Source organism: Crinia signifera, chromosome 5 (assembly GCF_055691185.1).
Source record: "Crinia signifera chromosome 5, ASM5569118v1, whole genome shotgun sequence".
Lineage (NCBI taxonomy): Eukaryota > Metazoa > Chordata > Amphibia > Anura > Myobatrachidae > Crinia > Crinia signifera.
This window is the reverse complement of record NC_139221.1, coordinates 250,934,840-250,959,280: the sequence shown is the minus strand read 5'-3', so window position 1 is coordinate 250,959,280 and position 24,441 is coordinate 250,934,840. Positions and strand designations below refer to the sequence as shown.

Below are 24,441 nucleotides of genomic sequence, written 5' to 3'. Positions count from 1 at the left end.
GCTTTTGTACTACATTTTATACTTAGATTGTTTTTTGTCTATACTGTAGGAAGGGATTTGAGCCTGAAAGAATTGAAGCTCTTCTTCACAAACTAGAAATCCAGATGAAACACCAGTCTACAGCATTCGGGCTCTCACTAGCTTCAGTAAGTTTATACTGTATATATTTTGCTTTTCCTTCTCATCCATGGGAGATGGTATACTGTAGCTGTGTGTTTTTGATGAGAAACAGCCCCATTTTACTTGAAACGGGTCTGTTTTCAATGATTTGTTTCACCTGTGTGAGGCAGGAGAAACCTAATCCCCATATAAACTGTAGGTTATCAGAGATGAATTGAATTACCATTATCAATGATCGTGAGAATCTGTTTTAGTCTTTACACACCAAGGGTTCTTTGGTCTCAACTTTCGATATGGTGAAACATGCCCAGTTTCGCTCCTGATCCCTGCAGTGGGATATCCTGGCTTGCAACCACTTCCCCTCCATCTGAAGTCGCAGATGATTGTTTTTCTTTCTCTCAAGCTCAGTCTTTCCCTCTTGTGGTGGCTCTCTTGTTTGCACCTGGACAAGGGTCAGCCCTTTTGCATCCAAGATTGGGTCCTGCTTACTACAGGAGCAATACTGTACTTCAGGGGTGGTGGCATTTTTGGTCTCTATTTCATACTTTTTGTATTATCAAGGTACAGGTATTTGCAAAACATAGATTGTGTTGCAAACTAAAGGTTTCTCATTGTTTAATCTTCTCCTCTTCAAGTACATTGCATCCTGCTGGAATCATGATGGAGATCCTACTGATATGTTGAAAATTGGAGACAAAATAAGTAAATTTAGACAATGCCTAAAAGACAACCCCACTTTCCTTCAAGAAAAAGTCAAGCAATATTTTCAGGTAACTACAGTTAAAAAATAAGTTGAAGCAGACTGGTAGCTTTATTCGTTTATTTAGTTAATGTATTATTAATTGACATGAATGCACACCTTTACAGAGATAAGCCTGTAGCGCTTAAGGCCAAAATATCAACTAATTAGCACTGATTCATCTTAATCATTGCATGGGATCAAATGAGGGTAGGAGGCGATGGCACTTAATGCCAAAAAAAAAGGGGCAGACTAGATGTGCCAAGTGGTTCTTATCTGCCGTCAAATTCTATGTTTCTATGTTTCTATGTAATGCCATCCTAATTCATCCATGGTTACATAACTAAGCCCCGCCCCTTGAAGGTTAAACATTTCAGAACAATTTAAATTACATTTAAAAAAAATCAGGTCATCCTTATCCTTTAAAATGATGTTGCCCTTTGGTGATTTATTGTCTGGTGATGACTACACAATATCAACCTGCACTGCAGAAATCCTAGTAGGCCTGACCAATCAATCAAGTCACGTTATGTGTATGATCCTGGCACCTTAACAGAGTTGAGGGCATTTTTGCTTGAAATGGGAGAGTCTTGCCTTTGAAACAATGTGAACTCTTAGTAAATAATTTCTAGTAATTACCAGTTAACACCCTATGCTATAGTAGGCATTATGAAGTATAAATATGGCGGGGACTGTGTCATGTCTTCTACAGCCTGTCATTAACAACCACAGGGGTACCTCTTTGGAGAGAGATCTGTGTCCTCGCTGGCTCCAACCAAGTATTTTGGTCTCCTTTAATTCCAAACTTTTTTACTCTTACCTGTATTTGTCCCCAATGCCTCGAATCACCAGTATTTTTTCTAAGGTCTCTCATCCATTTAATAAATTTAGCTCTTATTATGCTCTACATTCTCTCTTTTTAAATATGAAATGCTTTTCTGGGCTATTATACTATATTAGTAATATATGTTATAAGTCTTATATAAATCAGTATAAAAAAAGTCATAATTTAAGTGCAGATTTCATTATGCAAATGTGTGTGTAGAATCCCATTTTTTCTATCATACCAATGGTGGTCACTGGGACAGTGGGGTGTGGGTGGAGCTTCAGCTACAGGCACCAAGAAGATTGACAATCTTTTCGTGCAGCCCAGGCTCCTCCTCCTCCACGCCCCCTACAGGCTTCAGTTTTTTCTTGGTGCCTCAAGGCACAGGTATCAAGGGACAGGGCTCCGTGCCCTGTAAGACTTTTTTACTTCTTACTACGTTTATTTTTACTACAAACTGGGAGACAGCTTGCGCCGGCAACGCTGCTCCCCTGTGGCTGGAAACGGCACGCTGACTTCTACAGCCAGACCTGCTGTTTTTTCCTCATGACACGGAGGAAGCTGCGCCCAACCACAGGTAAGCGGGTCCCCCTGAAGGACGGCTAGCCGTTCGCGGCGCATACCGCTAGCAGCATATGTCACCAGGGTGCGGTGCAGTCCGGTGACCCTGGCAGTGGCACCCAGTCGTCTCTGCGCGGCCACTAGACCACCAGGGTGCCGCTCTGTGGAGCGCCATTTTGGCGCAGGGCACTGTTGGTTCCAGAGGAGGCGGGCTGATCCACAGCTCCCCGCCTCCACTCTCAGAGAGGGCACAGTCACTGTTTCCCGCCTGAGCTCAGCTTCTCCACGCCCACGCAGCGTACAGTAAGCGCCATTACGGGACCAGGTTTTTCAGCAGCCCTCTGTACCACACTACATTAGCGCTGGTCAGAGAGTATTGTGTCTTGTTCTCTCTCCCATCTGAATACTTCTTTCTGTGTCAGAGGGTGATAGTATACACTGTGTTTTAATTGCATTAGTGTGTTTGTGGGTTCTGTGAGAATGTCACAGAAACCTTCCAAAGCTAAACCTGTCAGGGAAGCTCCTAAGCTGCATGCGTACACATGCACTAAATGTAAGGAAAATTATTCATCTGTGCAAGACCAGGCTGGTTTGTGTGAGCGCTGCTCTGCACAGGACTCTCCTGGGGGCCCTTCAGGTCCACAGACAGTGGAGCCCAGTTGGGCTTCCACTCTTTCATCTGCTATGAAAGAGTTAGCTTCACAGTTAGCTGCATCCAGGGAGTCCGCTCAGCAACCTCCACAGGCACAACCCGCTGTTATTCCTGAACCTGCCTGGGTGCAGGGTTTCTCCTCCACCATTCAGGATTTAGTTCAGGTGCCGGCGTCCTTACAGTCAGGTTTGAGGGCCCCACCTAAGCGCAGAGCTCAGGCTCCAGTGGTGGCCCATCACTCAGACTCTGGTGACGACACAGGTGACCAGGGCACGGTCGACACAGATGATGATGTCGACGCAGAGGAACCTGACAAAGAGGAAAGAATGACTCAGGCCAGGGTGGATTCTTTAGTCAAAGCTGTTAGATTGTCCCTTAACATACAGGACTCACACACCTCAGCCCCTGACGCCCTTCACTTCAAAAAGAAGAAGAAGGAATTGGCCATCTTCCCCTCAAATACAGATTTAGAGGAAGTTTTGTCAGAGGCATGGCAACACCCGAACAAAATGTTTCTGGTGTCCAAACGTCTAATTTCTTTCTTCCCGTTTGCGCAGGCAGACCGTCAGAAGTGGGAGACTCCCCCACAGGTAGATGCTCATGTGGCTCGCCTGGTAAAAGCAACCACTCTCCCCATACCTACAGTGGCTTCTCTTAAAGATCCCACTAATAGGAAGATTGAACACTGTCTCAAGGCAGTATTCACCAATGCAGGAGTCTCAGCAAGACCGGCTATGGCCTCGGCATGGGTTGCAAAAGCAATAGGCGCATGGGCAGACAGCCTGCAGGATCAAATTACCTCAGGTACCCGTCGCTCTGAACTTTTATCCACAGTGGACCTAATCAGAGAGAGCGCCACATATTTAGAGGAGGCAGCAGTGGATGCAGCTGCGTTATCATCTAAGATTTCAGCCTCATCAGTAGTGGCCCGGCGAGCTCTCTGGCTGCGTACTTGGAATGCAGATTCTGAGTCAAAAAGGGCCCTAGAGGCATTGCCATTCAGGTGAGGTCCTTTTTGGCCCCGAGCTGGACAAAATTGTAACCACAATAGCCACTTCCAAAACGGCTTTTTTGCCTTCTGCACCAACAAAGCCTAGATCCCAGTCCTTTCGGTCCTTCCGTCCTCAGGAAAGGCCTAGGGGACAGCCCTCATCAAGAGCCCTCTGCAAAGCGCTCATCGGCCTCCAAACCAAAACAGTCATGGGCAGGACGCCGTCAGGCCCCTAAGCAGGCAGACAAGCCCGCAGCATGAGGGGGGGGGGGGGGGGGGCGCGGCTCACCAGGTCATACCGGTGGGCGGTCGCCTGTTGTCATTTGCCGAGATTTGGCAGGCCACAACCACCGACAGGTGGGTGAACACCATAATAGATCAGGGATACTCCCTCTCCTTTCAGAGCCGCCCTCCAACTCGGTTCTTTACAACAGGCACCCCTCTAGAACCGGAAAAAGCAAGGGCATTATCCAACTCTGTAAGCTCCCTGCTGACAGCAGGGGTGATCATCCAGGTCCCGCCTTCTCAGCGAGGGACAGGTTTCTACTCAAGCCTGTTCCTGGTAGGGAAGCCGGACGGATCATACAGACCCATCCTCAATCTAAAAGGGCTAAACGAACATCTCAAAGTGCCCAGGTTCAGGATGGAGTCTCTCAGATCCATCCTTCAGGCCCTGGAGCCAGGGGACTTCCTAGCATCCCTGGATATCCAGGATGCTTACCTGCATGTGCCGATAAGGGCAGACAGCCAGTGCTCTGCCTTTCGGATTATCAACAGCCCCGAGGATCTTCACAAAGATCATGGCTGTAATGGCAGCAGCACTCAGGATTCAGGGAGTACGTCTGTTGCCATATCTGGACGACCTCCTGATCTTAGCCCAGTCGCAAGAGACACTCCAGAAGCATCTCAAACTCAGTGTCCCTCCTTCAGAGGCATGGTTGGCTAATAAACTGGAGGAAGTCCACCACTACCCCATCTCAAAGGATGGTGCACCTGGGAGCCTTGATAGACACCAGGGCCCAAAAGGTCTTCCTACCGGAGGACAAAAGAGTGGCTCTAAGAGATCTTCTACAGCTCTTTCTGAAGCAGCACAGGGTTTCGGTTCATCAATGCATGAAGGTCCTAGGAAAGCTGGTGTCATGTTTCGACATGGCAGAATTTGCTCAGTTCCACTCCCGGCAACTCCAGAGGGAAATGCTATGCCACTGGAACCGCTCCGGAACAAATCTGAAAGCACAGACCTTTGTTCTGTCCAGGCAGACCCGCCTATCGCTGAGTTGGTGGATTATTCCTCACAATCTGCAAAAAGGGCGCCAGTTTGTCATCCCTCAATGGATGATCCTGACAACGGACGCCAGCCTCAGAGGTTGGGGGCGGTCTTGGCAGAGCACTCCTTCCAAGGACGATGGTCAAGGGAAGAAGCAAAACTCCCTATAAACATCCTAGAGCTAAGGGCGATCCTCAGGGCTCTACAGAGTGCAGGACCTCTGGTTCACTCCAGGCCAGTGAAGATTCAGTCAGACAATGCCACAGCGGTGGCATATGTCAACCACCAGGGAGGGACCAGGAGCTCTGCAGCAATGAGGGAGGTATCCTCGATTCTCAGTTGGGCAGAGCGTCACCTGATGGCCTTATCAGCGGTCCACATTCCCGGAGTCCAGAACTGGGAGGCCGACTTTTTAAGTCGGCAGGACATCCAGTCAGGAGAATGGGCTCTCCACGAAGAAGTCTTCCAGGAACTGGTCACCCGATGGGGGCTCCCACAAATAGATCTAATGGCCTCAAGATCAAACAAAAAGCTCCGGTGTTACGGGATTTGCACCAGAGATCCACAAGCTTACCTAGTGGACGCGCTCTCAACTCCATGGCCGTTCTCCCTTGTCTACATATTCCCTCCAGTAGCCCTTCTTCCGAGAGTCATCAGGCGCCTCAAGCAGGAACAAACCACAGCAATCCTTCTGGCCCCGAATTGGCCTCAAAGGGCTTGGTACACAGACCTTCAGGAGATGTCCCTTCAGCCTCCTTGGCTTCTACCAGCTCGTCCAGACTTGCTGTCACAAGGACCATGCCTTCACTCCAACCTGCACAGCCTATCCTTGACGGCGTGGCTCTTGAGACGGAAATACTAAGAGCAAAAGGTTTTTCCTTGCCGGTCATTAAAACTATGATCGCTGCAAGAAAGCCAGCCTCCTCCAGAGTCTATTATCGGGTTTGGAGTGCTTTTTTCGGCTGGTGTGCTGAAAGAAAGCTCCCTCCTCGGGAGTTTAGTTTAGCCAGAATACTGGCCTTTTTACAAACAGGCCTCGATTTAGGCCTCAAGCTATCTTCTCTAAAGGTTCAGGTGTCGGCCCTTTCGGTTCTGTTCCAGAGGAAACTGGCCACACGGATGGCAGTCCGTACATTCCTGCAGGGGGTCCTCCACATTTAGCCCCCCTTTACACCTCCGATTCAACCTTGGGACCTGACCGTGGTTTTATCGGCTCTCCAACACCCTCAGTTTGAACCTCTTGAGTCAATAGATCTCAGATGGTTAACATGGAAGGTTGTCTTTTTGTTAGCAATAGCCTCGGCTAGGCGAGTTTCAGACCTGTCAGCCTTGTCCCACGCCTCGCCATATTTAGTGTTCCATTCGGACAGGGCAGTTTTGCGAACTCGTAAGGAGTTCCTACCAAAAGTTGTATCCAAGTTCCATATAAATCAGGACATTGTTGTACCTGCGTTTTCCCCGTTGGATGATGCTCCAGAACTAATTTCTCTAGATGTTGTGAGAACTCTGAAAATGTATGTTTCCAGAACACAAAGCATTCGTAAGACTGAGACGTTGTTTGTCTTATATGATGCTAACAAGCGAGGTTGGCCTGCAACAAAGCAGACGTTGGCTCGCTGGCTGCGGTTAACAATTAAGCAGGCTTATTTGTCTTCAAATAAGCCAGTCCCATCTTCCATCAGAGCCCACTCCACCCATTCGGTTAGGGCCAGTTGGGCAGCTCACCAGGGAGCCTCTGCAGAGCAGTTGTGTCGCGCGGCCACTTGGTCTTCACCGCATACTTTTATCAAATTTTACCAATTTGACACGTTCGCCACGGCAGATTCTGCCTTTGGGCGCCGTGTCCTCAGTGCAGCTCAGGTGCGTCCCCTCCCGTAAAGGGACAGCTTTGTGACGTCCCACTGTCCCAGTGACCACCATTGGTATGATAGAAAAAAGTGGATTTTGGTCCTACCTGTAAAATCCTTTTTTCTGAATCCATGGTGGACACTGGGCGCCCACCCTAACGCACTAATCTGCAATGAGTGGGTATATACTTCACTCTCTGGAACCTTCCACTTCCATCTGGTAGCTAGGTTTCCTTTTACCTTTTCTCTTCCTCTTCCTGTTCCTTACGGATAAGCTGTTGAACAAACTGAAGCCTGTAGGGGGCGTGGAGGAGGAGGAGCCTGGGCTGCACGAAAAGATTGTCAATCTTCTTGGTGCCTGTAGCTGAAGCTCCACCCACACCCCACTGTCCCAGTGTCCACCATGGATTCAGAAAAAAGGATTTTACAGGTAGGACCAAAATCCACTTTTTTTGCTGTTTTTAGAAATGCTAAATCAAGAACTACATACTTTTCATTGGCAGTGGTTACAAGTTATTTTTATAAATGCACACATTCACTTTTAGTTTCTTGCTATTTCAATAATAAAATCACTTTTTTATTTTTGTGCTAATCGGGGTGTGGTATAAATAAGCAAACTAATTCCATTCTCAAGCCATCAATGAGGCTATCCAATTAGGGGAGAAAAATGTATCCTGTACGAATGTATAGATCATGTTTTTGGCGGATGTTACATATTTTGGGGCAATATATATATTTTTTTCCAGCAGTTCTAGTAGGACGCCTTAAAGAGAAAAAAAAAAAAAAACACATTTCCTCCCAAAAACACATTGGTTTAATGAAACCGGTGTGTTTTTGATGCTTTAGCCCTGTTTTCAAACACACAAAAGGGTCTCTTTCAGGGATTTTGCTTCGCCTGCCTGAGGCATGTGAGAAAAAAATCCTAGAAAAGCTGCCGTTAGGGCTATTTGGATACCCCTGGGGATAAAATTACCTGTGGTAAATTGGGTAATTGGATACTACAGAACTATATGGAGGACAAAAAAAGAATCTTCAAGGTTTAATTTGTATGGATCTTCCATAAATAATTACAGATACTGGTGTTTGAATGCGTCCAGCTCAAAAAGGGCTAACCTAGAATTACATTATTCGGTCTTATCTTCAGCATCCTGTTTTACAGGAAAATCTGCACAGGATGACCCTGACTATGAGTCCTGATGAAGAATATTATGAGAAACAAGCACGACTGGAAAATGAAAAACTGAACCAAAAGGTCAAAGCTTTGTCTGAAGAAGAGCGAAAACAAATATATAAGAAAGGTTACCTAGCTATGCTAATTATCTCTAACACCTTTCCACCAGATCCCTTTATATAACAGCTGTACTATAAGTAGGGCAAGTTCAATTGTGTGGTTTACATGGGTAGTTACTGGTTAATTAACCAGCAAGTGATCCGTTTACATGTGGAGCTGACTTTGACAAAAGGAAAAAAAACCTGACTTTATAATTTATATTCCCAATACAATATCCCCTTGCAAATATGTTGAGCATTTGAAAGGGGATATTGCATAGTATGTCAATATGGAAGTAACATGGCAAATTGGATAACACTAAAGACCCCCATACACTAGGGCAACTTCTTCCAGCGAAGAAGTCACCCACACTCCCCTCTTGACAACCTGATACCTTCCTGTGCGGCAGTATCGCATGCGGTAAAGCTGTCCTTTCGCATACGATATATATCGCGTGTGATCCCAGCCAAGCCTTCCTAGCTTGGATGTGATCCAACAGATAGCTTCTGCAGCTGGAGCAACCTACAGGCTCCAGTGCAGTGTGCTTGGGACCATGCATCACATTGGACCTGCTATCAGTCACATGCGATTTGGATGCTTTTCATGTTATTGGTTGCCGCAATCTCAAGAAAAGAGCACAAATTGTATGTAAATCGCCTAGTGTGTGTGGCCAGCTTAAGGTAAAAGGCATAATTGTTTATTTTTTTTAAAGGTACTTGCACAATGGTTATATGTCTGACACTAGTTTAATTTTCCCAGTTTCTTTATTTTGAAAATGTGATCCAAACCAATCAGCTTCTCATTACTGATAGGACCTATCTAGTGCAGGTATCTAGTTGCATATGTATAGACATTTGTGGGCATTGGCCAGCCAAATTAATATCCCATCACGTGGTCTGGCCTCTATCTTTTGGTTAGAGATTTCATCATATACGGTATGTCCGGTTAATATTGCACTAAAGCATACCTTCCAAATTGACCCATTTCTAGCACGGCCACACCGATTCTAATCGGGGGCATCGCAGGTAAAAAAATCTAATCGGTCACATCGCATGCGTGCTAAAAAATCGCATGCGATGGTCCCGACGCGATGCCCCCGATTTCCCATAGGGAACAATGTTAAATGCCTCAATTTACCCAAATGAACAGGGAACAATGTTAAATGGTCCAGAAACCCCCAAAAACACCCCAGAACAGTGAAATGGCCCCCCAAAATTAGTTAACGCCACCCCACGATCAACGTGAACCCGAAGCGTGGCGAGCGCAGCGAGCCCGCGAGGGGCGGCGGTACGCGTCCTCCGACCTTTTCATACCCCCACTATCCACGTCGGCGTGGAGTTGAGAATAGAATAGTGTGGCGAGCGGACGCGGATACCTTCACAGTTATACGCGTCCCCTCGCGGGCTTCACAGGTGTCCGTGGCGACGCGGACACCTGTGAAGCCCGCGAGGGGACGCGTTTACCTGTGAAGGTATCCGCGTCCCCTCGCGGGGCTCGCTGCGCTCGCCACGCTTCAGGCTTCTCAACTCCACGCCGACGTGGATAGTGGGGGTATGAAAAGGTCGGAGGACGCGTACCGCCGCCCCTCGCGGGCTCGCTGCGCTCGCCACGCTTCGGGTTCACGTTGATCGTGGGGTGGCGTTAACTAATTTTGGGGGGCCATTTCACTGTTGTGGGGTGTTTTGGGGGGTTTCTGGACCATTTAACATTGTTCCCTGTTGATTTGGGTAAATTGAGCCATTTAACATTGTTCCCTATGGGAAATCGGGGGCATCGCGTCGGGACCATTTAATGCTTATTTAGCCGCATGCGACGCGACCGACGCGATTTTTTTAACTTTTCAATGCATTTCAATGGGAAATCGGGTCCATCGCGTCGGGGGCCATCGCATACCACTATTAAGGGCACAAGATCAATGCGATTGTGGCCGTGCTAGGAAACAAGTACCAAAAAATTCTGCTCCTGGATGGAAAACGTTTTTATATTGAACTACTTAACTTATAAGAAAGTTGTTTCACCACAGGTAATAGCAATCCTGTATTATGAGGAAAGTCCAAGAACAGAGTCATCATGGGTCACATTTGAGGGGTATGACTAAAGACATACATTGGTTTTATATACACTTTCTCTAGGTTGGTCTCCATGTAAAGTGTTACTGAATACATGTTTCCAGTTATTTATACACAGGTGGATTGCTGCATATAGATTAGGGTTATTGATCCACAAGACCAATGCTGTATTTGTCAATAATTTTTGGCACAAGTGGTTATTGATCTGGCTTCCTGTTAATACAATAATATTAAGTCCTGTTAATTATTGTGTAAGTCATATAGTCTTGATATGAAAAAATTATACTGAAAAGCAATGTACCATCTGAGATACCATTAAAAAAAAAGCTAAGAGGGTAATGGGAGAGATAGCAGGGGACTTGGCAAAATAATTTGTGCCTTTATTTTGTGTAATATTTATTTCATTTTGTATCTTAAATAGGTTGTAACAGAATTTTGCTTTATTTATCAAAGTTAAAATAAATACAAGCTTTCCTTTTCTCCTAATTCAGGTTTAGAGTTACTGGAGCTACAGAGTAAAGCACAGGACGCTTCCTGTCTCCCTGCACTCAAAGTGTCTGACATTGAGCCATCTGTCCCACATACAGATCTGGAATTGGCATATGCAGGTTATTAATTTAGTATGAATCTTGCTATAATAATGTGTAACATGACTCACCTTGGCATTCACTCCCATGTGTTTTGTGAGCCTATTGCCACTGACAAGTATTGCCATTGTTGCAGAAATGTATTCTCTATACAGATGTGTCCTCACACACTATTGCTTCAGTCACAACAGTCTGTGACCTGTGCATCTTTTAGATATGTTCATAAGACTTCTCTGATTAACTTAATGTATAAAGGTGCGTACTCATTGGCCCATTATATCGGCCATTCGATTGAACGGCTAATATTTCGATACACCATCGTCTAGTGTGTACGAGCGCTATATCTCTGAATGGCGATATTCACAGATAGATCGCGTCAGCTGTGCACCACAGCTGATGCTTGCCATATCTGTGAATCAGGCTTTGTGTACGGGTGATCAACTGACGGCCTCTACAGCTGCACTGGAAGCCACTGGTGATTGACTGCTTAGTGGCCAGGCGCATGCAAATGTGCCCAGCAATTTGGGATGTCCGTATGGAGAAGACGCTGCCCAATCCTTCTCTAGATATATTTACCAGTGTGTACCCAGTTTAGTACTTGTATATTGTGTGTGAAGTCTGAATCTGTATATGGTCTGCTACTATGCAGCGGTCATACCAAGTTCCATTGTGCTTCATATATAAGGCCTAATACACCATGGATTGCTAATGTGAGAATTCACTGTGGACTGTGAGGAAAAAGCCTCCGCCCAGACCAAAAAAACGCCCCTTGCAAAATTGCTTGTGAAATGATTATGGATCCCTAATCGCAATCCATTTGCAAATGAGCATGGGCACTTTAAATAAAATTGACTAACTCCTCCCCTTCTACTAGGCGCATCACTTGCTCTCTTGGGCTTTTTTATTTTTTCTAGTGATCTGCAATCAGCAGGAGGACAGGCAGGTAGCACCTGCCCCTACCTGCCTGCGATGAGAGCGCTGCCGGGGGACCCATCGCAGCTGCGTGCATCTCGCACCTGGGTCCCTGGGTGCTGCGACCACTATCTCCAGAGGATCCGGACGTTGATGCATGCTGCGTGCCTTGCGGACCTCCTTAAGCCACACCTTTGCCGGCCAGCACGGCAGAGGTACTTATGCCCTTGCTCCTCACCAGCAGGAGGCCAACTAAATGCAAGCTTATTGCTGCACAGGCTCTCGGCACTCTACTGCTTCGCTCCACGCAGGGTCAGTAGATGCTCAAGGTGGCAGCCATTGCTTGGCTGCTCGCAGGCCTCTTCTCTGCACTCCCAAGTTTTTACAAAAGTAATGGCAACTATAAATAAATACTGAGAGCTCAAAGGGTGACAGTTATACCTTGCCTGGATGACCTCTTACAAAAGGCGTCGTTCAGGGAGGTTCTGTTGCACAACATCCACTTGACTTGAGAGACTCTGATTGCTCATGGGTAGATGCTTAATCTTCCGAAATCTCACCTTCTGCCTACTTGGAGGTTTTTGGACACTGTCCTCCAATGAGTCTCTACCGGACAAGATGCAATCCCTTCAGAAGTCTGTTCTTCTGGTGTTGCAACACCGACAGGTCTCCGTTATTCTTTGTCTGCTTGGAAAGATGGTGGCTGCTTTCGAAGCCATACAATACGGTAGCTTTTGATCTCGGCCATTTAAACTTTGCCTTCTGGTTTTTCCCATCTCTCTCTACTCACGATCTCCACAGGCTTGATCCGCTTTGGCGTGGTATCTCCACTCCACGAACCTGCAAACGATTCAGAATTTGTAACTGGACCATCCTGACCATGTATGGGGCTGGGGGGCAGTTACTCTGGGTCTCAATTTCCAGGGTCTTTGGACTCCGGAGGAATCTGCTGTTGATCAATGTCCTCGAACTCCGCGCAGTGTATTATGCTCTGCTTCAGGAGGACTTTCTACTCCAGGCAAGGATATCAGAGTGCAGTCAGCCACCGCCATGGCCTACATAAGAAAGCAAGGAGGCACACGCACCTTCACGCCTGGGTCATCTCTCCTATCTTCATAACCGGTGTGGATAATTGGGAGACTGACTACCTGAGTCGGCTTGACGTTAATCACGGGGAGTGGTGTCTTCACCCGCAGATCTTCCAGAAGCTGATGCGTCGGTGGGGGTGCCCAAAGATCAACATGATGGCATTTCGACACAACCATCAACTGCCCCTGTATTGTGCTCGCACAAGGGATTCATAGCCTGTGTCAGTGGATCCTCTCATGGCCCCCTGGGACTTCATTTCATCTAGCTTTTCCCTCTATTCCTGCCGTTCCCTCGGATTCTACAGCACATTCGCAAGTAACCGTTCTCTTGATAGTGCCAGATTGACCTTGCCAATCCTGGTACAGGATTCTCACGGCTCTATTGAAAGACGGAGCCTGGTCTCTGTCGCTGCTGGATAACCTACTGTCTGAAGGCCCTTTTGTCTATCCGGACTTAAGGTGTCTTCATTTGACAGCATGGTTGTTAGGAGGTCCATCTTGAAGAAAGCAGGCTTTCCTGCCGCGGTGATTCCTACCATGATGAGGACCAGGAGCAGGTCATGTCAGTTTATTTATATCCTATATGGAGAGCTTATGTGGCCTGGTGTGAGGAGTATAGGGTTTCTCCCTTGAGAATGGTATTTCTTCCGGACTCAACCTCCTTTCAAGCCCCCCACACCTACTTGGTGCTTGGATGTGATTCTTGCCTTCCTCCAATCTTCCTTATTCAAACCTTTGGAAGAGAAATTAAAATACCTTACCTGGAAGACTGTTTTGCTACTCGCCTTGGCATTGGCTAGAAGAGCTTGTCTTGTTGCCCACCCTTTTTGGTGTTTTATGAGGACCGAGCGGAACTCCGTACGAGTATGTCCTTCCTTCTGAAGGTTGTGATGGCCTTTCACATCAATCAGCCAATTATGGTTCCAGCCTTTCGGGAGGATTCTGAGGAATCCAGGTTTCTAGATGTGGTAAGTGCGCTTCGTATCTATGTGGTTAGGATGGAGTCTATCCACAAGTTAGACTTTGTCCTCTATGATTCTGCCCGTCCTGGTTCGCCGGCTTCCAAACAGCCCTTGGCCAGGTGGATGCGCCTGGCAAATCTACAGGCTTATTTAGCTGTCTCGAAGGCCCGCCTTCTTCCATTTCCACACATTCCACTTGTTTGGTGGGAACCTCATGGGCGGCTTCTATACACCAGCTGTGTCGTGCGGCCTTCTGGTCGGGCCAGAGAACTTTTGTTCGATTTTACCAGTTCGACACCTTTGCGCCCCCTGCTTTGCCGTTTAGTCACTCGATTTTACAAGGTTCTCAGCGCTGTCCCGCCCGTGTTGGGAACTCTGGGACATCCCCACTGTAACTCCAGTGTCACCTTGTGGATGAAGAAGAAAAGGGGATTTTGTACTTACTCCTTTTATCCGATTCCATAGGTGACACTGTTCAGGTTTCTGGTTATTTATTTGGAAGTACCTGCTAGGGTGTGTTTCAGTTCTGTGTATACTGGTGTATACTGGACCTTCGTGGACTTTTTTTTTTTTTTCCAACTGTTTTTTTATTCTTTTTTGACTGTTTTTCAAAACTCTTCTACGTGTAACTATTTATGTTGTGTAACCTCCTCTTCGGAAGTGTGTTTTCTTCCAGCTCCCTCCGGGCACAATTACTCAAGACGGCCTGGGAGAGGAAGTAGACAGGGAGGAGTTAATCACCGTAAATTTTATTTAAAGTGCCCATGCTCCCTGTGGTCACCTTCTATCCCTCACCCCCCTCCCCCTCACTGTAACTCCAGTGTCACCTATGGAATCTGAGAATAGGATTTAACAGTAAGTACAAATTCCCCTTTTATGTAGCACACGCATATTCCATTTACAGCAGTCCCTGCCTAGTAGAACTCGCAATCTATATTCCCACACGTACACTCTAGGGTTCATTTTTGAGGGGAGACAATTATCCTACTTCTGTATTATTGGATTGTGGGAGAAACTCACTCAGGCACAGAGGGAACATTTAAACTACACACTTGGGGTCTATAGTGGGTGATAACCAGCCCAAGAACTCTGTCAAGGCAGTTATGCCAGTCACTACACCATCCATTCAGACCTTAATGAATTTACATATTGTAAAAACTCTGCACAATACAAACCATTACATGAGGTCAATGGATATGTGAATTATTTCTTATAATATAATATGAAAGAGCTGCTTTCTTTCTGTATTTATTGTTCCATGTTTTTTATTCGTTATGAACTATTTAGAGACTGATAAATGCTTTGGCCAATAAATTAATGAAACTGATTGTATACTGTAGGTGATGTTCCTGTTCAGTACTGTGCACAGCCAACAAATGGAGTGGTTTATTTCCGAGCAGTATCCAGCCTGAACACGCTCCCTGAGGAGCTGAAGCCATATGTGCCTCTGTTCTGCAGTGTGGTCACCAAGTAAGTGCTTTATTGCAGATGATGCTGTACTCTGCTTTTTGTATAACCATCTTTCTGTTCTTTCTCAGTAATCGTGTTGTATTGTATCTTAGCCTCTTACCTATTTATGCTTACAATGAGTTTGTGCTTTTTGACACTGCATCAGTTATACAGTTTTCTTTATATGCAATATTCATTTAAGAACAGATTATTTTTATTTCTTTTTTTGCCTTTTTGTTAGAGCTATGTGGTCACTTCTGAGGATCATCCCAAAAAAGTTTTTCTTGGGTCAACCAAGGTTATTGTAATACGATAAATGGGTGAAGATAGCACTTTCATTTTCGACAGGGTATTGGTTATTATGCAGAGCAGCACACCTATTCCTGGCCGGCTGTGGGATTCCTCCTATCCTCCGTTAGCATTCTCATGCATTGCTGTTCAGCAGAGAAGCACATTTCCAGGCTTACTTCAGGCAGTGTTTTTAAAAGTCCATGTAATAAAGACTGTGCTGAAGTCTTTCAATGAGGCTAAAATCAGATGTATTTTTGGCAGAAAAAAAAAATGGAAAACTTGATTTTATTGAATGTTAGGTACTTGTTTGCTAGCACGGCCACAATCTTTGGGATCGTGTACCTTTAAGTTAAGATACACGATCCCCGCGATGGACCCAATTTCCTTTGAAATCAGGTCCATTTTGCCGGCAAAGGAAAAATCGGGGGCATCGCGTCGGTCGGGACCATTAACATTGGTCCCGACGCGATGCCCCCGATTTTGCCATAGGCTTCAATGTTAAAATATTTTTTAACATTGAAATCGGGAGCATCGCGTCGGTCTTGTGCCATTATAATGGCACAAGATGAGATGGACTTGATTAAGTCCATCTCACATAGGAAAAAATGTGAAATGGGACAATATGACCCATTTCACATTATATATGGCCCCGTCGTCACCCCACGATAGACGCCGACCCGAAGCGTGGCGAGCGCAGCGCTGCGCGTCCTCCGACCTTTTCATTCCCCCTACTATCCACGTCGGCGTGGAGTTGAGAATATATAGTGTGGCAAGCGCAGCGAGCCACCGAGCCCGAAGCGTGGCGAGCGGACGCGTATACCTGTGAAGTTATACGCGTCCCCTCGCGGGGCTCGCCACGCTTCGGGCTCAGTGGCTCGCTGCGCTCGCCACACTATATATTCTCAACTCCACGCCGACGTGGATAGTAGGGGAATGAATAGGTCGGAGGACGCGCACCGCCGCCGCTCTCCACGCTTCGGTTTGGCGTCTATCGTGGGGTGGGGTTTACGTTGTAAAATTTGGGGGTCTAGGGAATATTTTACATTGAATCCAATGTAAAATCAGGTCCCAGGGACCCTATTCACATTTGATTCAATTAAAAAATCGTGTCGGTCGCGTCGATCGCATGCGACCAAATCGCATGCGATGCGATCGACGCAATTTTTCCGACACGACCACCCCGATGGAAATCGGTGTGGCCGTGCTAGGAAACAAGTACCGAATGTTATGCTACTGAAGTGATAAGAGCTTGGCAGTGACTGTTATGGTAACTTTTCCACATTGCGGCACTAGGTTTTATCCACTCATAATGCATCTCGTGGGAGCAGTGTGCTGAGAGGACCAGCCAAGCACAATACTGCAAAACCAAGCCGTTTTAGTGTGCTGCTCCGCTTCTACAGTGTCGTAAATGTCAGATCTTGTTGTGGTTATGGGCACCATGAGGAATGAAGCCATGGGTGCCTGCCCATTCTGTAGCTTGTGAAAAATCTTCCTGTACTTTAAAAGTTTTTTCATCTTTGGTTAACAGTTTTTTTTTTCTCTACAGGATGGGTTGTGGGGTTTATAATTACCGAGAACAAGCGCAACAGATGGAACTGACAACCGGCGGGATGTCTGTCTGCCCACACATCGTTCCAGATGACTCCAATTTGGACACTTACGAACAGGTGAAACTGTGCATATAAATTATGTCAATTCTGTAATTCTCTGATTACGGTCTCCTGGTGGAATAATGAATCGGAATCTCTTAATTATATGTTTTTAAGTAATGCAAGGTACACAACAGAACGATCATGATCGTGAGACTACCAAACGATGGTCGCATGATCTGCTGGAGCACGCAATCTGCTCACTATCTGCATCCGATCCGTATCTGATCTGTACCCAGTTGAAGGGGTAGTTTTCAAATCCTGACTGCAGCAGCTAGGATCTGCAAAATTACCAAACGACCAGCGGGGACGCGTGTCCGGTCGGAATCAGATCTAAAGCATGCCAAAACATGCCCAATTTACATACAATCGGTCGAGATTGTATCGAAATTGGGCTACTTGATGCCAAATCATTCTGGAGTGTACCCAGCATGAGTCCTGTGATTAACATGTTCCATGTTGTAGGAAAAAAATGTGTAACTCACCTTGAGTAACTTATTTATTTCCCCTTCACTTTTTCCCCAATAGGGAGTGCTCTTTTCATCACTGTGCCTAGACAGAAACATGCCTGACATGATGAATCTATGGAGTGAAATATTTAACAGGTATATACATCATGAAAGGGTATTTCTTTAAGTATACCTATTTAAATGACGAAAGCAAGGGCTCAAGTCATTTGTTTCAAAATAAATTCCCTTAGGTTTGACACCATTTTTCATATTGTTTCACGTGACTATTATATGCTATTAGTGACCATGTCCCTTCCATTATCGGTTTGTGACTAAGCTTGGCCTCATTTCTATTCTCATGTTATGGCGTTTTGTCACATGCAGACCTGTACTCGCACAATCACACAAGTGGGCGGGTCACTGGTACCCACAAGATCAACGCGCTCATATCCTACTGCGGGATGCAGTTTAATAATCTGGCAGGTCAGAGGTTGTACGTCAAAGCAGACACCCCAGAAATGCAGCACATAAAGGCTGCTATGGTTTTCTTATTTAGAACGATTTCTTTAATTCATGGCAGCATTTTTGTACCTGATAGGACAATTTGTAATATTGTTCATTGTATATTATTTTGATATATAATATTTACTTTCAATACAGTGTATGTTTATTTTGTCCATCCTGTGTAGAGAAAAGGTTCTAGCCTGAATAGTTTAAGGGGGGCTTGGATGCTGTTATGCTGGGTACACACTTGGTCGGCAAACAATATATGGGTAGTTCATGGGAGTGTACACCCATAATGTGTGTGAATGATTTTGTTCAGACATGTCAAGTCAGCTCTGCAGCATCTGGTACAACCAGCCATCCCATATTCCAGCCACGGGAACCGTAGGCAGTGACTTTACAGCAAAGTGGGCCCAGACATATCACGTGGGTGATTGGAATGTGTGTTCTTTCCAAATCAGCTGCTTTGTGTTGCTGAAACCATCGGCATAGTACGCACCCATCTTATGCTTCCTTTAAAATGGCAGGACTGTTATCAAAGCAACCATCATCACCTGTAGCTTAATCTCTTACCACAGGGCTACTACAGTATATGCCAGTCCTCTGCTTGTTTGTAATTGCAGTATACATTCATGGAGTTCTGTGCTGTCATGCAAGCAATCTCTCTTTATATATGGTGGTGGCAATTATCTGAGGGGGATGTTTGGAGTATTTGGCATATTAAAATACAGTAGATTAAATTTAATCTATCCAACTGATTTACCAGCAGTGTAATGTATTCCAGTATTTTGTAATCTTTTTTTTATTCTGTTACACTCATGGTTGTGATTAACCTAGTAGAGCAATACTGCAAATAATTTAATATTTTCTCTGTAGTACTCACTTTGACGACGAGGAACGGTTACAGGTTTTAGTGCGTATGATTGCACAAGAGATGTCTAATGGGATACCAAGTTCTGGACACCTTTACGCCTCAGTACGTGCAAGTAGAACACTGACCCCTGCAGGGGAAGTTCATGAGCTCTTCCATGGAATGGATCAGGTAATTAGGTTAAACCTCTGCAATGCAAACTTACTACACTGGCTGACTGAGAGACTCCTAAGTAACAGAACACACCATTTTGCTCTGGTGCTTTTAGTTGTCACTTAAAGGGTTTGGAGCAAGATAATGTTAATTGCAGTGGAGACTATGTATTTACCTAATGATGACATCATTTAGTTCTTCCCTTGCTTTGTTGCTGGTTTTAATCAACAAATAAACTAAATCCTACATTTTGCACTAGTTCATAGCTGGCAAAGAACGGGTCTCCCAATATATACACAAAGCTTACAAATGTGCCATATTTGTAATAAAATAATGTAATAAAAGCAAACAGTACTGAACACTTGTAGCCACTGTAGAAGTAAGGGCAGGTAAAAGGTTAGTGCTGGTTGTTACTTTTGCACAGTATACATCATCTTGTTCAGTGCAGTGTAGAGTAGAGGCCCCACCTTCATATGCACTTGGTGAATAGTAGCTACTAAACCTCTGCGCTATTAATCCTGGGCCAGGCTGACATGGACAAAACACACAGCCACATTGTTTAATCGCCTATAAAATGTTTAATATTGCATCAATCTCAATAGTAGCATATTATTGTACCAATAAGCAATATCACTATACAATAATAAATATATGCGCATACAGAAATTAAAATAAATAAATATAACATTTCTATATACAGTCTCTACTGAAAAGAGGTGGATCAGAAAAAAAAAAAAAAAAATATATATATATATATATATATATATATATATATATATATATATATATATATATATATATATATATATATATATATATATCTTTATTTGGACAATGTAATAATGTATTCAACGTTTTGAATGTTCAAGTTTAAAATAGATGATACTATCCCTGTTACTGTATATATCTTGAGCTGTGATTGTCTGAACCCAGTTTAACCCCTTGGGTGGTATGCCGCAGCAGGCTGTCCCGAAAAATTTTCGGGCATACCACAAATATGAAATAGGTGCGTACTGGTGGTGTACAGGTGTGCACCACCTCTTGAGCCCCCCTTCACATCCCCGAGCCCCCCCTATCACCTGTGTTCCAGCGATTGTACGTCGGAGCTCTTCTAACTCCTGCCACTTTCCCAGCCGCCTGTCATTTTATTTTGCAGCAGTGACGTAGGCGGCAGGCTCGGGGATGTTCAGGAGGGACTGGGGAGCACTCAGGCGCCCAAGTCCTCCTGAGCCGTCGCGAAACATACCCGAGCCTGCCGCCTGTGTGATGATTGACAGGCGGCTAGGGCAGCAGTGGCTGGGGAGTTCCAGCGTACTAACGCCGGAGAGAAGGTGAGGCGGAGGGGGCTCCTTATGATCTGTGGTGGGTTTTGCTGGGACAGGACAAACCTGCCCTGGTAGGTTTGTCCTGCCCCAGCAAAACCCACCACTCAAGGGGTTAACTCAGCGGTGTAATAATGTGCCCACGCTCCAGCACAGAGATTAGTATTTGTTTGTGTGGTTAATTTTTAATGAGATGAGGGTTTGCTCCCATGAGCATATTAAAATATCTGCGCCTTCTATATTCTAACAAACACACATAGGCGGTCATTCTGATTGAACCGCAAAGCTGTGAAATTTGCAGCTTTGCAGGTGATCTAAACGCCACCCGCAAAAACGCCTGCCGTGCGCATGCAGACTTCACCCGCGCACATGCGAATGGATATTTTGCATAAACATTCATTCGCAGCTTGCATGCGGGGCAGAATTAATTCGATGGTCGCCGACTCTCTGGTGTCTTAGGTCTGCAGCGTTCCTGTACCGGTGATGTCCGCTGCCAGCACCCGCGTCACTGGCGAATTACCATGGGAAGCCCAGCATTTTCATGGTAACACCTATGAAATACTGGGCATTCCCATGGGTGCGACTGTAGTCTGCAGCCACATGCCCCACTGCCGCCACTGCTTTGTGCAAACGGGCCGCATCCACATGCACAGATGGGCTGCACATGCGCATAAGCGAATATGTGCCTGCGCAGTCCATCAACATCTGGAGGAACCAGAATGATCCCCATAATGGTTAATGAGAACAGCCCCCGAGTCGCATTGGTTTTTTAATATCTACAAGTGATTTGTGTTGTATATTGTATGTGAGGTTTCTTAGTAGCATATTATTCTATTTACTGTATCTGTTGCTGCCTTGTTATAGCTTATACTGCCACTTATGTTATTTTGTTTTGCTGATGACTTCTTTTGAATGGTGTTCTCTGACATTTACATTAGGTCAAAATGATGAAAAGGATTACAGAGATGTCCGATTTGAGTCCATTATTACGAAAGTTATCACGTATTCGGAAGTACCTACTGCTGAGTGACAGCATAAGGTAAATACACAATATATCTGTGTGTATGGATTAGTTGGTGGAATGGGGAAAACAAGACCTAATGGCTGGTTTCCATGCTAGACACTGAACTGTGTAGGGCAACAAGTGCAAAGTCGGACTAAGGACTCCCAGCAGCAGCCCGTGTGTACAGCCAAATAGACACTGCAGGTCTAGTCAAAATATTCTTGCCTGCACTGTCTATTTGGCTGGACAATAGCAACGCTGCAGGGTTGCGCATCGTTATCGCCCGCTGTGTACACACAGGGTGATTCAGGCAAACCTAAGCGATTTTAAGGATGTAGTCAAAATCACTATGAAGAATCGCTCCGTGTGGACTATCTTTGTGCAGAATAATATGATGCTCTCTCTTACTATGAGAACAGTGGTTGCTCAAGAAAAAGTTCTCTAAATTAATGATGCATCTTATGACCTTATTTCAAGGTTTTCATATGTACAAAAATTTAAACCAGTAACGTAAAATTCAGATCTTCGTACTTGATGGTCTCCGTCACCATACTAGTGAAATCGGCCAAATCGCATGTGTTTGACATCCGTATTGACCCGATGCGTGGTCCCATGCGCATTTGGTCGGAGGTGCTACACATAAGATAAATTGTATATGCAGCCATCAGGTGCACATCATGGGTGCTTTTTGGCACCTGCGATTTATCGCATCCAAATTCCCTTTAATTAACCCAGCTGCTCCCCGGGATAGCTAAGTATCAGCGCTTCATGTGTGTGATCTAATTGGTTGCACTATGTGTAGGGGTATTGTAATCACAGAAGTCTCATAATCACGGAGCTATATATAGAACTGTGTACTAGAAATAAAGATTAGCTCTCCCAATGCGTAGTGTGTGTAGAGAAAGAGGGTTTGTCAATAGAGGATAATCAAACCACTACGATGCATTGTAGCATTTGAATTGAAGAAGTAAGATACAGAGTTACTGTGATAGCTGCATGGCTGGTGTGTGCTCTGGTCGGTCCCCTGCTGCAGCTGGACGTGTGTTTTGCTTACTATGATAAGCTTGTTCACCAATACTGGTACTGGTGAACACTCTTATTGTTGTGAGTCCCACTTACCTCTCTACTGTCCTAATCTTCATTGCAATTATACCCTAAAACACTAGTTTGTACCAATATACTCGGTTACACAACATAAAAGGATACGGTTTATCTTAAATAAAAGAAAAAAAAATTGTGATACAGATGGAGCTGGTCTCATGCTTGCAGGGGCTGGCGATTGAATAGCCGCCATGCCCCGCTATCCTTCGGAAGAAGGCGCGCACGCACAAGACGCTCGCGCTCCCCGTCGGTCGCAGCCGCCCCTCCGCACACCCCTTATCCTGCCTGTCTCGCTGAAGCGGTGATGGGCAGGGTCCCGCTGCCCTGACGCCGAGTGACTGGTATGCACGTGCGTGTTAGATGCTCAGACGTCCCAGTATAATGGAGTCCCTCTCAGCCAGCGTGGACATTCTGGCGAGCGCAGGCATTGAATGAGTGGGGCTCCATCTGTATGCGTTTTATGTGTTTCTGAACTATTATTCTGACTAATATTTACTATTGGCTTCCTTATAAGAAGCATGACCTAATGATCCATACTGGTATATTTGTTTCCTAGCCAGTACCGAATAATACAGCCAAGAATTATAGTGGCATATACATTGGGCGGTATTCAATGAGCCTGATTCGCCATGTTTTTATGGCAAATTTGTGCTGTTTGGCGAATTTTGGACTAAAACGGTGAATCACCCTATTCAATGACCACATGGCGAATACATTTCAAGGTTTTTTTCGCCATGATTCACCGAGTAGCAATCGCTATCTTTTGATGGTGAAGTGGAATGTGAACTTTTAAAATAAAGTGTTTTGTTTTTTACATTTGGTGTAAAAAAATCAGGCATTTTATTCTGAGTAGGGGCATGCTATTTTTATTCATGTGCTGTAAGCACATGAATATATAATTAATTTAAAAAATATATATATATATATTTTTTTTTACACAGCAGCCAGCAGGGGGCGCCGGAGCCGAGCCGCTCATTACATATTCATATATTCACTGCACCCGATCGTTACCATCGGGTATAGTGAATATACGGTCCCCTGCTGGCACCCCCGGGGGGCAGCCTGTGCTGCCTGGCACCCAGGGAGCCCACCTACCCCCCACAAAGTTCTGGGGCAGGCAGAGAGACTTCCATCTCTCTGCCTGCCACCGTCCTCAGGCTCCCTGCGGCAATCGCTGCAGGAGCTCATATTCGCCAGTCAGGGGCAGCGAGCCCCTGACACGTTGAATACCGGAGCCCGCCGGCTCCGGAACGTGGCGAATGTGCAGCGAATCCTACAAAGGATTCGCTGCACCTCGCAGGTATTCTCATTGAATACCGCCCATTGTGTCCACTTCACCTTGTGACTGTAAGTTTTATTATCACTTAAGGTCCATACACACTGGGCGACTATGCCCAGCGTGTATGGACAATGATGATCGTGTTCATCGCTGGGGGGAAAGCCGCTCAGTGCATACACATCTGTCCCCCTGCCTGGCGCCGACGGAGGGGGGGGAGGGGGGCGTTGCATAGCATAGCAGAGCGCTATGCAAAGCCATCCTGAAAGCCGCTCATCTGCTGGTATAACCAGCAGATGAACGGCTTTCCTGGCGATGTTGCGGGAGCGCGCAGCAGCTAATCGTCTAGCCATACACAATGGGCGGCTTTGAGCTGAAAGTCACCCAGTGTGTATGGGTCTTTAGAATTCTCACTTATTTAAAAAAAAAAAAAATTGCACTGAGTTTTCCTATTTATGTATAATCTCCAAGCTATTAACCTT

The 24,441-nt window shown here is 45.6% G+C and overlaps 1 protein-coding gene across 1 annotated transcript in view; it reads left to right on the top strand.

Moving 5' to 3' along the window:
* Nucleotides 1-24,441, top strand: part of PITRM1 (pitrilysin metallopeptidase 1) — a 65,180-nt gene that overhangs the window by 20,855 nt on the left and 19,884 nt on the right. Inside the window, exons 12-20 of the mRNA XM_083188808.1 lie at nucleotides 50-146; nucleotides 756-890; nucleotides 8,163-8,301; nucleotides 10,834-10,950; nucleotides 15,232-15,361; nucleotides 17,178-17,298; nucleotides 17,809-17,885; nucleotides 19,110-19,275; nucleotides 21,518-21,618. Of these exons, the coding sequence (XP_083044934.1) occupies nucleotides 50-146; nucleotides 756-890; nucleotides 8,163-8,301; nucleotides 10,834-10,950; nucleotides 15,232-15,361; nucleotides 17,178-17,298; nucleotides 17,809-17,885; nucleotides 19,110-19,275; nucleotides 21,518-21,618 (1,083 nt within the window). The remainder of the gene's footprint in view (nucleotides 1-49; nucleotides 147-755; nucleotides 891-8,162; nucleotides 8,302-10,833; nucleotides 10,951-15,231; nucleotides 15,362-17,177; nucleotides 17,299-17,808; nucleotides 17,886-19,109; nucleotides 19,276-21,517; nucleotides 21,619-24,441) is intronic.